The sequence below is a fragment of the Trachypithecus francoisi genome, unplaced genomic scaffold, assembly GCF_009764315.1.
Source record: "Trachypithecus francoisi isolate TF-2019V2 unplaced genomic scaffold, Tfra_2.0 Lachesis_group12, whole genome shotgun sequence".
Classification (NCBI taxonomy): Eukaryota; Metazoa; Chordata; class Mammalia; order Primates; family Cercopithecidae; genus Trachypithecus; species Trachypithecus francoisi.
The window spans coordinates 54475529-54494428 of NW_022681457.1; the positions used below are offsets into that span (position 1 = coordinate 54475529).

At 35.6% G+C, this 18900-nt stretch overlaps 1 protein-coding gene and 1 pseudogene across 2 annotated transcripts in view; both read left to right on the forward strand.

Annotated features, from left to right (window-relative positions):
* The window catches only part of ZNF85 (zinc finger protein 85), a 28867-nt gene extending 24578 nt beyond the window's left edge, over window positions 1-4289 (forward strand). For both annotated transcript variants that reach the window (XM_033229242.1, XM_033229243.1), the window contains one exon: window positions 2322-4289. In XM_033229242.1, coding sequence (XP_033085133.1) covers window positions 2322-3880 — 1559 coding nt within the window. In that variant the 3' untranslated portion in view covers window positions 3881-4289. The remainder of the gene's footprint in view (window positions 1-2321) is intronic.
* A 7240-nt stretch (window positions 4290-11529) lies between these two features.
* On the forward strand, window positions 11530-18236 carry LOC117093519 (annotated as a pseudogene).
* Window positions 18237-18900: the final 664 nt, after the last annotated feature.

Here is an 18900-nt window from a genome sequence, read left to right on the forward strand (position 1 = left end):
TAATTGTTTTATATTACCTTAAAGTTATCTGTTCTCTTCTAATATTCTGTCTTGTTTTATTTTTATTATAGATAGTAGGTATTGAAATATCCTACTGTAATTATATTGCACTCTATGTGTTTCATCAGTTCTGTCAATATTTGCTTTATATATTTGGAACCTTAATGTGAGATACACACACCACAAAATGTATATAGAAATTTGTCAGAGGTTCCCAGTGAGTGAATCTATTATTGTTTAATGTCCTTCTTTGTCTCTTTGGAGTTTTGATTTTAAAGTACATTTTATAAAATATGACAGTTTTAACTTAAGGTGTAGCTTGTGTAATGTTACTTTGACCTCTTCTGCTCTCATTTGGTTAAAATTTGCATGGAATGTCTACTTCCATCTTGCCACTTTCAGTCTTTCTTTATCGTTAGATCTCAACTGACTCTTGTAGAAAGGCAAGTTGAATCCTGGTTTTTAATTTTTTTTAATACCCTTTATTGAAAGTATGTCTTTTAATTAAAATTAATTTTTTATATATTTAATTTTCTGAAACAAAAAGACTTAATGTTATTTTATTGTTTGATTCTTGTATCTTTGTTCCCAATTTTCTCTCTTTCTTTCTTTGTGTCTCTTTTATTTTTGTACTAATATGCTTTCACTTTTTAAAGTTTTATTTTATATCTCTATACAGATTTTTTTGTGGTACCTTGGGGATTACATAAAATCTCTAAAAGATGCAACAGTATATTTAATTCTGGCAAAAAATGAACTTTAATTATATACAAAAAATCTTTCTCATTATATCTGCCTCAACTTATTGATGTTGCTAATTATGTTTTTATGTTGTAAGTACATTAATGGGTGTTTATAATAATTAGTGTTTTTATTTTTCAACTTTTAGAGAATAACTAAAAATGTTTTCTGCACCATTGTGATAATACTAAGGAATTCTAATTTTGGATATGTGCATATCTTTCCCAGAAAGTTATGCATTTTTATATAATATGTTGTTTCTTACATTATGTTATTTTAAGCATCTTTGATTTATAGGGCATATGCAGTGCCAGTATACTTTTTTAACTAATTGCAGGACTATTACAAAATCACACAGTTCCCTTCTGGCTTGCAAAATTTTCATGACAAATTTACTGGTTATCTCATACGACTATGCTTATAAATGACACATCACTTTTATCTTGCAGCTTTCAGGATTCTCTACTTGTTTGTGACTTGAAATTGAACTCATGTATGTGTTTGTTAAAAATATCTTTGTGTGTATTCTAGTTTGTTGAGCTTCTTTGTTTTTACATCATTTTTTCTTATATTAAATTTTTTTTTGTATTTTTCACTTCCACAATTTCTGTTTTTTTACATTTTTAATATTTTGTTGTTATCCTCATTCTTCCAATTTTCAATAGTTGTCTGTGTTTCTACTTTCCTCATTGAATATTATTCAGGTTTTTAAAACTAATTTGTATATGTTTATTTTTAATGGTAGCTTTCTGAAATTTTTATATTTCTGATGGGGCTATGTTGCCCTAACATTTTGTATACATTGTAATCTTTCGTTGAAATTTAGACATTAAAAGCAAACTACCTGTAACAATCTTCATAATATAGCTTTGTCCTGGCATAGTCTGAAACCAATGGTCTTGGATAGAGATTCTGAACTCTCAGATTCTGATTTCAGATTCTGAAATCTCTAACATGTTCTTAGGATGTATCTTGTCTGGAATTTTTTAGGTTTTTTTAGTTAAAGGAGTTTGTATGTTTCTTCTTAATAGTCAGGAATCATTTGCTACAACTATTTCCTGCCTATAGTATTGCAATCTCTTTGCTGCTGTAGCATTTACCTTTGATCTCACCAGACTCAAACTGCCATTCCAATGTATATACCATTTATTTCAGTACAGAAACCAGTGTCTGGAAAAGTCCCTGGAAATCAGAAATAAAAATGTTTTTGCCACTTTTTTTTTTGTCTTTTATAAAAGAAACCAGGAGTTGCCAATTTACTTCTAAAGGCACTCTGTTACATTGGGCAGCAGAAAGAGCTGTGTTGTAAATGTAATAAACTGTTTTTTTCCTATGTGGCTCTTTGCATTATGCTCACCTGGGGCACTGCACACACTTAACTCATTTATAAATTTTCCACAAATGTATTTTGGTCAGTATGTTTTTGTTACATTTATATGTCTATGAAGCATTTAGGGCCTATGGTGTTTTCCTATGCCATCTTACTTAATGTAGTTTGTTTAGTTTTATATGTTACATTAGTAAACTATCTTCATCTAAGTCTAGCAAGTGGAGTAATTTGTCATTTTTATTTCTTTCAGTTATGTGTTCTCATTTTGCCCAAGACCTTTGGCCAGAGCAGAATATAAAAGATTCTTTCCAAAAAGCAACACTGAAAAGATATGGAACATGTAGACATGAGAATTTACCTTTAAGAAAAGGCTGTGAAAGTGTGGATGAGTGTAAGATGCACAAAAGAGGTTATAATGGACTTAACCAATGTCTCACGGCTACCCAGAGCAAAATATTTCAATGTGATAAATATGTAAAAGTCATTCATAAATTTTCAAATTCAAACAGATATAAGATAAGACATACTAAAAAGAAACCTTTCAAATGTAGAGAATGTGGCAAATCATTTCGCATGATTTCATGCCTAACTCAACATAGCAAAATTCATACTAGAGTAAATTCCTACAAATGTGAAGAATGTGGAAAAGCCTTTAACTGGTCCTCAACTCTTACTAAACATAAGAGAATTCATACGGGAGAGAAACCCTATAAATGTGAAGAATGTGGTAAAGCTTTTAACCAGTCCTCAAACCTTATTAAACATAAGAAAATTCATACTGGAGAGAAACCCTACAAATGTGAAGAATGTGGCAAAGCTTTTAACCGATCCTCAACTCTTACTACCCATAAGATAATTCATACTGGAGAGAAACCCTACAAATGTAAAGAATGTGGTAAAGCTTTTAACCGATCTTCAACCCTTACTTCCCACAGAAAAATTCATACTGGAGAGAAACCCTACAAGTGTGAAGAATGTGGCAAAGCCTTTAAGCAGTCCTCAAACCTCACTACACATAAGATAATTCATACTGGAGAGAAACCCTACAAATGTAAAAAATGTGGAAAAGCCTTTAACCAGTCTGCACACCTTACTACACATAAGATAATTCATACTGGAGAGAAACCCTACAAATGTGAAAAATGTGGAAAAGCCTTTAATCATTTCTCACACCTTACTACACATAAGATAATTCATACTGCAGAGAAACCTTACAAATGTAAAGAATGTGGTAAAGCTTTTAAACACTCTTCAACCCTTACTAAACATAAGATAATTCATACTGGAGAGAAGCCCTACAAATGTAAAGAATGTGGAAAAGCTTTCAACCAATCCTCAAAACTTACTGAACATAAGAAAATTCATACTGGAGAGAAACCCTATGAATGTGAAAAATGTGGCAAAGCTTTTAACCAGTCCTCAAATCTTACTAGACATAAGAAAATTCATACTGAAGAGAAACCTTACAAATGTGAAGAATGCGGCAAAGGTTTTAAATGGCCCTCAACCCTTACTATCCATAAGGTAATTCATACTGGAGAGAAACCATACAAATGCGAAGAATGTGGCAAAGCTTTTAACCAATCCTCAAAACTTACTAAACATAAGAAAATTCATACTGGAGAGAAACCCTACACATGTGAAGAATGTGGCAAAGCCTTTAACCAGTCCTCAAACCTTACCAAACATAAGAGAATTCATACTGGAGAAAAACCTTACAAATGTAAAGAATGTGACAAAGCTTTTAAATGGTCCTCAGTCCTTGCTAAACATAAGATAATTCACACCGGAGAAAAATTACAAACGTGAAAATTATGGCAAAGCTTTTAAGCAATTCACAAGTCTTATTAAACAAGAAAATTTATACTGGAGAGAAACCCTACTAACCTGAAAGATGTGACAGTAATTTTGACACCACCTCAAACTTACAAGCGTAAAAGCAATCATACTGGTGAGAAATTCTAAAAATGTGAAGAATGTGGCAGTCTTTAAATGGTTGTCACACTTTATTTTAGGTAAGATAATTCATACTGGAACAAACTACAAGTGCGAACAATGTAGCAAAGCTTAATTTATGCTCACACCTTATTGCACAGAAAAGAATTTATAGTTGAGAAAAAATATACAAATATAAAGAGTGTGGAAAAGCCATTAATATCTGCTCACATCTTATTCAGCATCAGAAAGTTAGTACTTAATAAAAGCATTATAAATGCAATTACTGTCCAAAAAGCATTCAGAAAATATGTCTTTAATGTGAAAGAGAGTAATCATTTTGAAGACAAACATTGCAAATATAAAGAGGGTTGTAGTACCTTGTATCACAAATCTTATTGTACTGATTTTGTACTAGAGGAAACCCCTGAAGCAGTCGCTTAAACTTTATTTAACATCAGAGATTTTTTTTTTTTTTTGAGACGCAGTTTCGCTTGTTATCCAGGCTGGAGTGCAATGGCGTGATCTCGGCTCCCCGCAACCTCTGCCTCCCGGGTTCAAGCGATTCTCCTGCTCCAGCCTCCCGAGTAACTGGGATTACAGGCATGTGCCACCATGCCTGGATAATTTTTGGAAGAGACGGGGTTTCTCCATGTTGGTCAGGCTCATCTCAAACTCCTGATCTCAGGTGATCCGCCCACCTCAGCCTCTCAAAGTGCTGGGATTACAGGTGTGAGCCACCACACCTGGCCAACATCAGAGAATTTATATTTGAGAAAAACCCTGCAAATGTAACAAATTTTGAAAGACCTTTTCAAAAACTACAGCTTAAAAAGCAGCAGATAATTCATACTAAAATATATTTCTGCAGATGCAGTAGATATAAAAATATATTTAATCCAAAGTTTATGTAAATATCAGAGGAGTCACAGTAGAAATATCTAAGGCGCTGTCACTTCAGATGCTACACTAAATCAGAGTGCTGAGTCTAGAAAAGAATCCAAAACTAAATTTGGTGGATAAATTATTTGTATATAACTTTAAAAGAAGTAGAACATTTTCATTACAATTCAAAGTATACTTTTTTTCCTTAAAAAAATTACAGGTTTTTTGAAAACCAAATAATCACGTAATTCAATTTTCAAATTATTTCATGCTCTTTCTTCTTCATTGCTATTATATTCACATATGAAAGCATGTGATCAGTTGCTGCATCAAAGACATGAGACTTTTTTTTATTAGGTGGTCATTATTTATGACCTTTTCTATTAAAGAATAAGAACATTAAGCTGGGTGCGGTGGCTCATGCCTGTAATCCCAGCACTTTGGGAAGCTGAGATGGGCAGATCATGAGGTCAGGAGTTTGAGACCAACCTAGCCAGTATGGTGAAACCCCATCTACTAAAAACTACAAAAATTAGCTGTGCACTCTGGCGCACACCTATAATCCCAGCTACTGGGGAAGTTGAGGCAGGAGAATCACTTGAACCCAAAAGGCGGAGGTTGCAGTGAGCCGAGATCGCACCACTCCGCTGTAACCTGGGCGACAGAGCAAGACTCAGTCTCAAAAAAAAAAAAAAAAAAAAATACACTATTCTTATGTACACTCCAGCCTGGGTGACAGGGCGAGACTCCATCTCAAAAAAAAAAAGGAACAAGAATATTAAAATGTAAGATGCATGATGAAAATCTAAGTGGTGGGGCTCTTTGTGATTAACATAATATTGAGTGATATATGAGGTAGTTGTTCAGAGTAATATTCTTCTGCATTATAGTGAATGAAAAACATTTTTAGTTTTAGTTAAAATTAGTAATATTTTACTAATTATATTTCTCTAATAAAATGTAGTACATTTTAAATTTTTCAGATTACATGTAAACTTAGCTTTTTAATTAAACTTTTTTAACATATTATGACCATTGTACATTCAGTAATGCGTTATTATGCCACTAAGTTTAACCTATCTAGCTTACTCAAGAATGTAGTTAAAAGATGGTTACAGTGTTCAATTTGGTAACATAATGAACTAACATCTCTTTTGCCAGTGACTTTAAACTGCAAACTGGTTAAAGAATATTGTTCTTGTAGGTTAAATTTTTATTCTTTTTTTCTTACATGAACTTATTTTTTAAAATTTTTGTGGGTACATAGTATGTGTATATATTTATGGCATATATAGAATATTTTGATACAGGTGTATAATATGTAATAAACACATCAGGGTAAGTGAAGTATCCATCACTTCCAGCATTTATCCTTTGTATTACAAACCTATTCTACACATTTAGTTATTTTGAAATGTGCAATTGTTTTTGGTTACAGGGTCATTTTATGGTCATAATAAGAATTGTATAGAAGTATTAATAAAATCCATACATTTCTGAATTCTGAATAAACATTTAAAAATTTGTTAATATTTTTCTTTAAACATGTGGCCTTTCTGCCTGCAAACATACAGACTCTTAATTTTTATTGACATAGAGGTAAAATACACATATATTACTCTAAAGATAAACCTTAGGGGTAAGAAAATTATAAAGTATATGTGTTTTGTGAATATGAATTTGTACCTATATTCAGAAGACAACAGCAATATTGGAGCAAAACAAATCATGTTAATAAGGTAAATAATTGGCTGTGTGCCATGGCTCACGCCTGTAATCCCATCACTTTGGGAGGCTGAGGCAGGTGGATCACCTGAGGTCAGGAGTTTGAGACCAGCCTGACCACTATGGTGAAACCCCATCTCTACTAAAACTACAAAAATTAGCTGGGTGTGGTGGTGTGCACCTCTAGTCCCAGTTACTCAAGAGGCTGAGACAGGAGAATTGCTTGAACCCAGGAGGTGGAGTTTGCAGTGAACTGAGATTATGCCAATGCACTCCCGCCTGGGGGAAAGAGTAAGACTCAATCTCCAAAAAATGATAATAATAATAAGCTAACTAGTTTACTAGAAAACTGAATATCTCAAAAATGCTGAAAACAAATGTATACTGTCTGCTTTATGTTGAATATATTACTGTAATATATCATGGCTCATGGTTCAGAATCTTCTCATGCAAATATTTTTGTTTTGACTTGCCTGGTACGCATGCTGGACCTATAATTTTCTTGTTTTTTATAATTTTTTTATAGTTGCTGAGGCATTATGTGAGTTTGTCAGGGATTATAATGCTTTTATAAAATTTAGTAGTGCACACAAAATAACTTTTAGATGTAATTCCAAAATTAGTGTATTAAGTTATATTTTATGTTCTTAGAACATTTCATTTCTTCTTTTAATTGAAGAACTCTATTTAACCTGCTTTTCTTTAGTTGTTCTTTTCACTTTTTATAATTGAAATAACTATATTTATTTATTGAGCCAATTTTTTTTCAGGTAAGTACTAAGGATGCTTTATAAGTCATGAGGATGTTTTTATATATAAATATAGCAAACAGACATGACAGTGCTTGCTGTGTAACAGATGCTCCATAGCAAGCTATAAATATTCCTGCTGAAGTTAGTTTATAGCTTTAAGTCAGAGATGGAAAATATCAATGGTGAAAAAATAATATTGATTCTTCATGTTAAGAAGACGTTTTTTCCAGGTTACAGAGCTGACTCTTGCTGAATTTAAAGAGAAATTCTGCTTCCTTTCTTTTCTTTTTTTTATTATTATTATACTTTAAGTTCTAGGGTACATGTGCACAACATGCAGGTTTGTTACATATGTATACATGTGCCATGTTGGTGTGCTGCACCCATTAACTCGTCATTTACGTTAGGTATATCTCCTAATGCTATCCCTCCTCCCCACACACAATAGGACCCGGTGTGTGATGATCCCCTTCCTGTGTCCAAGTGATCTCATTGTTCAATTCCCACCTGTGAGTGAGAACATGTGGTATTTGGTTTTCTGTTCTTGTGATAGTTTGCTGAGAATGATGATTTCCAGCTGCATCCATGTCCCTACAAAGGACATGAACTCATCCTTTTTTATGGCTGCATAGTATTCCATGGTGTATATGTGCCACATTTTCTTAATCAAGTCTGTCACTGATGGACATTTGGGTTGATTCCAAGTCTTTCCTATTGTGAATAGTGCCACAATAAACATACATGTGCATGTGTCTTTATAGCAGCATGACTTATAATCCTTTAGGTATATCCCCAGTAATGGGATGGCTGGTCAAATGGTGTTTCTAGTTCTACATCCTTGAGGAATTGCCACAGTGTTTTCCACAATGGTTGAACTAGTTTACAGTCCCACCAAGAGTGTAAAAGTGTACCTATTTCTCCACATCCTCTCCAGCACCTGTTGTTTCCTGATTTTTTAATGATTGCCATTCTAACTGGTGTGAGATAGTATCTCATTGTGGTTTTGATTTGCATCTCTCTGATGGCGAGTGATGATGAGCATTTTTTCATGTGTCTGTTGGCTGTATGAATGTCTTCTTTTGAAAAGTGTCTGTTCATATCCTTTGCCCACTTTTTGATGGGGTTGGTTTTTTTTTTTTTTCTTGTAAATTTGATTGAGTTCTTTATAGGTTCTGGATATTAGCCCTTTGTCAGATGAGTAGATTGCAAAAATTTTCTCCCATTCTGTAGGTTGCCTGTTCACTCTGATGGTAGTTTCTTTTGCTGAGCAGAAGCTCTTTAGTTAATTAGATCCAATTTGTCAATTTTGGCTTTTGTTGCCATTGCTTTTGGTGTTTTAGACATGAAGTCCTTGCCCATGACTATGTCCTGAATGGTAATAAAAGCCAAAATTGACAAATTGGATCTTTTCTTCTAGGGTTTTTATGGTTTTAGGTCTAACATTTAAGTCTCTAATCCATCTTGAATTAATTTTTGGATGAGGAGTAAGGAAAAGATCCAGTTTCAGCTTTCTACTTATGGCTAGCCAACTTTCCCAGCACCATTTATTAAATAGGGAATTCTTTCCCCATTTCTTGTTTTTGTCAGGTTTGTCAAAGATCAGATGGCTGTAGATGTGTGGTATTATTTCTGAGGGCTCTGTTCTGTTCCATTGGTCTATATCTCTGTTTTGGTACCAGTACCATGCTGTTTTGGTTACTGTAGCCTTGTAGTATAGTTTGAAGTCAGGTAGCATGATGCCTCCAGCTTTGTTCTTTTGGCTTAGGATTGTCTTGGCAATGTGGGCTCTTTTTTGGTTCCATATGAACTTTAAGCAGTTTTTTCCAATTCTGTGAAGAAAGTCATTGGTAGCTTAATGGGGATGGCATTGAATCTATAAATTACCTTGGGCAGTATGGTCATTTTCACAATATTGATTCTTCCTATCCATGAGCATGGTATGTTCTTCCATTTGTTTGTGTCCTCTTTTATTTCATTGAGCAGTGGTTTGTAGTTCTCCTTGAAGAGGTCCTTTACATCCCTTGTAAGTTGGATTCCTAGGTATTTTATTCTCTTTGAAGCAATTGTGAATGGGAGTTCATTCATGATTTGGCTCTCTGTTTGTTACTGGTGTATAAGAATGCTTGTGATTTTTGCACATTGATTTTGTATCCTGAGACTTTGCTGAAGTTGCTTATCAGCTTAAGGAGATTTTGGGTTGAGATGATGGGGTTTTCTAAATATACAGTCATGTCATATGCAAACAGGGACAATTTGACTTCTTCTTTTCCTAACTGAATACCCTTGATTTCTTTCTCTTGCCTGATTGCCCTAGCCAGAACTTCCAACAGTATGTTGAATAGGAGTGGTGAGAGAGAGCATCCCTGTCTTGTGCCAGTTTTTAAAGGGAATTTTTCCAGTTTTTGCCCATTCAGTATGATATTGGCTGTGGGTTTGTCATAAATAGCTCTTATTATTTTGAGATATGTTCCATCAATACCAAATTTATTGAGAGTTTTTAGCATGAAGGGCTGTTGAATTTTGTCAAAGGCATTTTCTGCGTCTATTGAGATAATCACGTGGTTTTTGTCTTTGGTTCTGTTTATATGCTAGATTACGTTTATTGATTTGCATATGTTGAACCAGCCTTGCATCCGAGGGATGAAGCCCACTTAATCATGGTGGATACACTTTTTGATGTGCTGCTGGATTCGGTTTGCCAGTATTTTATTGAGGATTTTTGCATCAATGTTCATCAGGGATATTGGTCTAAAATTCTCTTTTTTTGTTGTATCTCTGTCAGGCTTTGGTATCAGGATGATGCTGGCCTCATAAAATGAGTTAGGGAGGATTCCCTCTTTTTCTATTGATTGGAATAGTTTCAGAAGGAATGGTACCAACTCCTCCTTGTACCTCTGGTAGAATTCGGCTATGAATCCATCTGGTCCTGGACTTTTTTTGATTGGTAGGCTATTGATTATTGCCTCAATTTCAGAGCCTGCTATTGGTCTATTCAGGGATTCAACTTCTTCCTGGTTTAGTCTTGGGAGAGTGTAAGTGTCCAGGAAATTATCCATTTCTTTTTATTTGCGTGGAGGTGTTTATAATATTCTCTGATGGTAGTTTGTATTTTTGTGGTGTCGGTGGTGATATCCCCTTTATCATTTTTTATTGCGTCTATTTGATTCTTCTCTCTTTTCTTCTCTATTTGTCTTGCTAGCGGTCTATCAATTTTGTTGATCTTTTCAAAAAACCAGCTCCTGGATTCATTGATTTTTTGGAGGGTTTTTTGTGTCTCTATCTCCTTCAGTTCTGCTCTGATCTTAGTTATTTCTTGCCTTCTGCTAGCTTTTGAATGTGTTTACTCTTACTTCTCTAGTTCTTTTCATTGTGATGTTAGGGTGTCAATTTTAGATCTTTCCTGCTTTCTCTTGTGAGCATTTAGTGCTATAAATTTCCCTTTATACACTGCTTTAAATGTGTCCCAGAGATTCTGGTATGTTGTATCTTTGTTCTCATTGGTTTCAAAGAACATCTTTATTTCTGTCTTCATTTTGTTATGTACCCAGTAGTCATTCAGGAGCAGGTTGTTCAGTTTCCATGTAGTTGAGCAGTTTTGATTGAGTTTCTTAGTCCTGAGTTCTAGTTCGATTGCACTGTGGTCTGAGAGATAGTCTGTTATAATTTCTATTCTTTTACATTTGCCGAGGAGTGCTTTACTTCCAACTATGTGGTCAATTTTGGAATACGTGCGATGTGGTGCTGAGAAGAATGTATAATCTGTTGATTTGGGGTGGAGAGTTCTGTAGATGTCTATTAGGCCCACTTGGTGCAGAGTTGAGTTCAATTCCTGGATATCCTTGTTAACTTTCTGTCTCGTTGATCTGTCTAATGTTGACAGTGGGATGTTAAAGTCTCCTATTATTATGCTTCCTTTATTTTCTAAGTATCTTTTGTTTTATTATGTGTATTCCAGCTATGTATGCATCACAGCCCTTCTTCTTTTTCTGTATTATAGCTATGGTTTTCTCATTGTTGTCTTTATGCCATGTCATTTTACACGGCACTTTGTAGGTTTTGATGAGAAAGTTGTTTTTTTTTTTTTTTTATGTACTAAACAATTAGTATTAACTGGAGAGTTTGCTTATCAATACAACTTTCAGATCAGTTAATTAAGATAAAATGCATTCAGTATCCACAGGTGAGAGGATTAAGTCAGTTAGTGTTCTTTTTCTCTGCTTGTAAAAGAAAAATATTAAATTCTTACACAAAGTGTGGCAAATATTTGCTAAAAAATATATCTCAGAAATTAAATTTTTAGGAGAGCTAATGGTAAGTGAAATTTTTAAAATTGAATTTTCTGTGATATAGCACAACTTAATGTTTCCATGCATAATCTTCTGTTTTTAAGTGTGAATGTTAAAGTTTGTAAAATAATAAAATGACCTCTGTGGATCTAAAATGTGGAATGTTTCTTTTTTATATTGATATTACAATTTGAAAACATTTCTCAGTCTTATATAGTTTCTTTAGTGGGTGAAGTTCAGTCTAGAGTTTCTATTCTTAGTCACCTAACTGTAGCCAACTTATTGATCATTTTCTCTGGAGAACTTGGAGATCATGGCAACTTTTGATTGAAACATATCCTATTAGTTTGCTCACAAACTTGTTTACTGTGTACAAAGAGTGGCCAGTCATGAGACCATAAACAATAACTGCCCTTTTAGTATCTTTTATGCAGTTATTATCTGTAATAAATAAATATTTATTCTGTAAAACATGACTTTGGAAGTGTGTATACATTGTCAGATGTTTAATTCTAGATAATTAATGCTTTACCTCTCATAGTTAACATTTTTGTGGTGAGAGCATGTGACATAGTCGTAGCACTTTTCAAAAATACAAATATGTTGTTATGAACTATAGTCACCATACTGTACAAAAAATCTTTTGAAATTATTTCTCCTATTCAAGTATAATTAAGTATTTTTTGCTGACATCTTTCCAAAACCCCCTTCTAAATACCTTGGTATCTGGTGGTCACCATTTTACTTTCTACTTCAATGAGATTACGTTTTTTTAGGATCAATGTGTAAGTAAAATTATGAAATAATCTTTCTGTCACGGACGCCATGGCTCACGTCTGTAATCTTAGCTCTTTGGGAGGCCGAGGCGGACAGATCACAAAGTCAGGAGTTTCAGACTAGCCTGGCCAATGTGGTGAAACCCCCTCTACTGAAAACAGAAAAATTAGCTGGGCATGGAGGCGGGCGCCTGTAGTCCCAGCTGAGGCAGGAGCATCTCTTGAACCTGGGAGGCAGAGGTTGCAGTAAGCCAAGATCGCGCCACTGCACTCCAGCCTGGGCGACAGAGCAAGACTCTGTCACAAAAATAATAATAATCTTTATGTGCCTGGCCTATTTCAGGTAATGTGATGTCCTCCAGGTTAATCCATGTGATTGAAAATAATAGAATTTTCTTTTTTGAAGATAAGTAGTAGTCCATTGTTTATGTATATCATATTGTCTTTTTTTTTTTTTTTTTCTTTTTGAGACGGAGTCTTGCTCTGTAGCCCAGGTTGGAGTGCAGTAGTGCCATCTCGGCTCACTGCAGCCTCCACCTCCCAAGTTCAAGCAATTCTCCTGTTTTGTTTTGGATATATATCCAATATTACAATTGCTGTATTATATGATAGTTTTATTTTAAATTTTTTGAGATGTCTCTATTTTTTATTTATTTTTGTGTGTTTGTTTTGAGATGGAGTTTCACTCTTGTTGCCAGGCTGGAGTGCAATGGCGTGATCTTGGCTCACCGCAACCTCTGCCTCCCAGATTCAAGCGGTTCTCCTCCCTCAGCCTCCCGAGTAGCTGGGATTACAGGCATGCGCTACCACACTTGGCTAATTTTGTATTTTTAGTAGAGACACGGTTTCTCCGTGTTGGTCAGGTTGGTCTCGAACTCCGGACCTCAGGTGATCCACCTGCTTCGGCCTCCCAAAGTGCTGGGATTACAGGCCTGAGCCACTGTGCCCAGCCTATTTTGTTTTTTATAATGGCTGTTTTCATTTACATTCAAACCAACAATGTGTAAGCATTCCTTTTTCTTCACACCTGTACTAATATTTTCTTCTTTTTAATAAGTCATTCAAACAGAAGTGAGTCGATAATCATAGTTTTATTTATTTATTTTTTGCTTTTCTTTTCCTGGTAATAATTGATATTGAACATTTTTTATATCTCTTGCCTATGTCTTTTTTGAAAAATAAACCTTTAACTCGTTTTTAGTATTATTTGTTTTTTGTTCTATAATTGAGTTTCTTATATATTTTGATATTAAGCCCCGGTCACATGTATAATTTGCACATATTTTCACCCATTTTTTAGTTGTCTCATCCTGTTGATTGTATCAGATTCTGTGCAGCAACTTTTTAATTTGAAGTAATCTGACTCCTCTATTTTTCCTTTGGTTCCCTGGGATTCTGAGGTTAAATTTTAGAAAGCCACTGCCCATACTAATGTTATGGGGCTTTGACTGTATATTTTTTGTACTAGTTTCAGAATTTCAAGCCTTACATTTAAATATCTAATTTATTTTAAGTTGTTTTTTTATATGGTGTGAGATGAGGGTCTAATTTTATTGCTCTGCATATGGCTATAAAGTTTTCTTAATGCCATTTATTGAAGATACTGTCATTTCCCTAAAAGATTGTCACCTATTAATATAATCAGCTGTAAGTATATGAATATATTTCTCATTTCTCTCCTGCTCCATTAGCCTATGTGTCTTTTTTAATTGAACTATCATACAGTTTTGGTTACTATAGGTTTGTAGCATATTTCAAATCCAGGTAGGTTAATACCTACCTTCGGCCTTTTTTGTTTTGCTTGATTGCTTTTGCTATTCAGGGTCTTCTATGGTACCATATAAATTTTAGATATATATTTTTAAGTTCCTATGAAGTTTGTCACTGGTATTTTGATAGAGGTTGCATTATATTTGTAAATCATTTTGTGTAATGCAGATATATAACAATATTAATGCCAATTCATATTTTTCGTTTGTGTATTATGTATTACTTTAATATTATTGAGATTATAATGTAAGGTGTTTTGACTTTTTGGTTACATTTATCTCAAAGTATAGTTACTATAGTTATTGCAGATAGGATTGTTTTTCAATTTTATTTTGAGATAGTTAATTGTTTACAAAAATGCTACTGACTTTTGCATGTGGATTTTGTATTCTGTAAATTTAATGAATTTGTTTGTTAGTTTCTAGTAGTTCTTAGTAAAGTCTTAGGCTTTTCTATACTTAAGATTATGTTTTCTGCAAATAATAATAATTTAACTTTTTTTCCAATCTGGATGCCTTTGATTTTATTCTCTAATTTCTCTGTCTTGGGCATTTCATACTATGTTTAGTAAGACTGAAGAGAGTGGTCATCCTTGTCTTGTTCTAGCTTTCAGAGTAAAAGCTTACATTTCCCTGTTTAGTATGCTGTTTACTGTGCACTTTTTTGTTATATGTGGCATTTATTGGCTTGAGGTGCATTTGTCCTATACTTAATTTTTTCAGAGATTTATCATTAGGGAATGTGTCAAACTTTTATTCTGCATCTATTGAAATGTTAGAGTTGTGAAATCACAACTAACTCCACATAAATACAAAACATCCTCAGAGACTACCATGAACATCTCCACACAGGCAAACTAAAAAATTTAGAGAAAATAAACTCCTGGATACACACAACCTCTCAAGATTGAACCAGAAAGAAGCAAAAATCTTGAACACAGCAAAAATTAATAAAATGTATAATGAAATTATACATTTAGCAGTAGAAATTATACATTATAGAATAGTAATAGAAATATATACATTGGTATTAGAAAACCCACCAACCGTGAATAGCCCTAGATCGGATGAATTCACAACCAAATTCTACCACATATACAAAGACAAGCCAGTACTAATCCTCTGTACTCCAAAAAATCAAGGTGGGATTTCTTCCTAACTCTATATAAAACCAGTATCATCTTGATACCAAAATCTAGTGAAGACACAACAACAACATCAACTGTAGGCCAATATTTCGGGTGATCATTAAAACAAAAATCCTCCATAAAGTATTAGCAAGCTGAGTTCATAATCAAATAAAAAAATTTTCTCACAATCATAGGAGCTTTAATTCATGAATGCAAGAATGTTTCATCATATGCAAGTCAATAAATGTGATTCATCAAGTAAAGATTAAAAGCAAACATGATTATTACAATAGATGCAGAAAAAGCATTCAAAAAATCCAATATTTATAAAAATATTCTCAACAAACTAGGCATTAAAGAAACATCTCAAAATAGTAAAGCCATCTGTGACAAATCTTCAGCTGAAATCATACTGAACAGGAAACAGCTGGGTGAACTCTCCATACGAATAAAAATAAGACAAGAATATCCACTCTAAACACATAGTTTCAACATAGTTCTGGAAGTCCTAGCTAGAGCGATTAAACAAGATAAAGAAATAAAAGGGATCTAAATAAAAGAGAAAGTCAAATTATCCTCACAGATTATATAATTCTCTACCTGGGAAACTGGAGATGTCGCAAAAAGACCCCTAAGCCTAAAAAATGACTTAAGCAAAGTCTCAGGATACAAAATTAACATACACAAATGACTAGCTTTTCTGTACATGAATAACATTCAAGCTGAGAACAAAATCAAAAACAGTTATGGTCGTTAACAGAGCCTGAGTCCTGTCCTCTCGCTCTCCTCCCCGGACAGCATGAGTTTCACCACTCGCTCCACCTTCTTCACCAACTACCGGTCCCTGGGCTCTGTCCACGCACCTGGATGGCCAGCAGCGCAGCCAGCGTCTATGCAGGCATGGGGGGCTCTGGTTCCCAGATCTCTGTGTCCTGCTTCACCAGCTTCCAAGGCAGCATGGGGTCCAGGGTCCTGACTGCAGGGATGGCCGGTGGTCTGACAGGAATGGGAGGCCTCCAGAATGAGAAGACCATGCAAAACCTGAACTACTGCCTGGTCTCCTACCTGGACAGAATGAGGAGCCTGAGGACCGAGAACCAGAAAGTGGAAGGCAAAATCCGGGAGCACCTGCAGAAGATGGGACCCCAGGTCAGAGACAAGCCATTACTTCAAGACCATCGAGGACCTGAAGGCTCAGATCTTCACAAATATTGTGGACAATGTCCTCATCGTTCTGCAGATCAACAATGTCCATCTTGTTGCTGATGACTTTAGAGTCAAGTATAAGACAGAGCTGGCCATGCGCCAGTCTGTGGAGAGCGACATCTATGGGCTTTGCAAAGTCATTGATGACACCTATGTCACTTGGCTGCAGCTGGAGACAGAGATCAAGGCTCTCATGGAGGAGCTGCTCTTTATGAAGAAGAACCATGAAGGGGAAGTAAAAGGACTGTAAGCCCAGGTTGATAGCTCTGGGTTGGCCATGGAGGTAGTTGCCCCAAGGCTCAGGACCCTGCCAAGATCATGGCAGACATCCGGGCCCAATACAACGAGCTGACTCAGAAGAACCGAGAGGAGTTGGACAAGTACTAGTCTCAGCAGATTGAGGAGAGCACTACAGTGGTCACCACGCAGTCCGCCAAGGTTGTAGCTGCTGAGATGATGTTCACAGATCTTAGATGTACAGTCCAGTCCTTGGAGATTGACCTGGACTCAATGAGAAATCTGAAGGCTAGCTTGGAGAACAGCCTGAGGGAGGTGGAGGCCTGCTACACCCTGCAGATGGAGCAGATCAATGGGATCCTGCTGCACCTGGAGTCAGAGCTGGCACAGACCTGGGCAGAGGGGCAGTGCCAGGCCCAGGAGTACAAGACCCTGCTGAACATCAAGATCAAGCTGGAGACTGAGATCACCATCTACTGCCCCCTGCTGGAAGATGGTGAAGACTTCAATCCCAGTGATGCCCTGGACAGCAGCAACTCCATGCAAATCATCCAAAAGACCACCACCGGCCAGATAGTGTAAGGCAAAGTGGTGTCTGAGACCAACGACACCAAAGTTCTGAGACATTAAGCCAGCAGAAGGAGGATACCCTTTGGGGAGCAGGAGGCCAATAAAAAGTTCACAGGTAAAAATAAGTAAATAAAAGAACACAGTTCTGTTTACAATAGCCACAAAGAAAATATAACGTACTTGAGAATACATTAAACGAATGAGGTAAAATATCTCTACAAAGAAAACAACAAAACACTGCTGAAAGAAATCAGACAAAACACAAATAAATGGAAAAACATTTCATGCTCATGAATTTGAAGATTTAATATAATTAACATGTCCATGCCGCTTAAAGCAACCTGCAGGTTGTTATTCCTATCAAACTATCAATGCCATTTTTATAGAATTAGGAAAAAAACTATTCTAAAATGTATATGGGAGAATTTTTTTAAAAGCCAAAATAGCTTTCCAACTTGGACCCGGCAGAATGGCTCCCGCAAAGAATGGTGATGAGAAGAAAAAGGGCCCTTCTGCCATCAACGAGGTGGTGACCCGAGAATACACCATCAACATTTACAAGCACATCCATGGAGTGGGCTTCAAGAAGCGTGCCCCTAGGGCGCTCAAAGAGATTCGGAAATTTGCCATGAAGGAAATGGGAACTCCAGATGTGCGCATTGATACCAGGCTCAACAAAGCTGTCTGGGCCAAAGGAATAAGGAATGTCTCATACCGAATCCGTGTGTGGCTGTCCAGAAAACGTAATGAGGATGAAGATTGACCAAATAAGCTCTATACTTTGGTTACCTATGTACCTGTTACCACTTTCAAAAATCTACAGTCAATGTGGATGAGAACTAATCACTGATTGTCAAATACATCAAATAAAGTTATAAAATTGAAAAAAAAAAAGCCAAGATAGGCAATGCAACATTAAACAAACAAACAAAATAAAACCAGGAGGCATCGAATTACCTGACTTCAAACTGTGCTACAAGCTACAGTCATCAGTATAACATGGTTCTGGTACAAAAATGGACACATAGACTGTATTGGTCCATTTTTATGCTGCTAATAAAGACAAACCTGAGACTGGGTAATTTATAAAAGAAAGGTTTAATTGACTCACAGTTCAATGTGACTGCTGAGGTCTCACATTCATGATGGAAGTCAAAGGGATAGCAAGACATGGCAGCAGGCAAGAGCGAGCATGTGCAGAAGAACTCCCTTTTATAAAATCATCGGATCTTAAGAGACTTATTCACTACCCAGAGAGCTGCATGGGAAAACCTACCCCGATGATTTAATCACCTCCCACCCAGACCCTCCCATGACATGTGGGGATTATTACAATTCAAGGTGAGATTTGGGTGGGGACACAGAGCCAAACCATATGGAACAGAAGATAGAGCCCTGATATAAAGCTACACTCGCACAACGTACTTTTGATAAAGTCAACAGAAATAGAAAGAAAATAACTCCCTGTCTAAGAAATGATACTGGGAAAACTCGTTAGTCATATGCAGAAGAAAAAAAAATACCCTACCTCTCACGATGTAAACAATATATCACAATA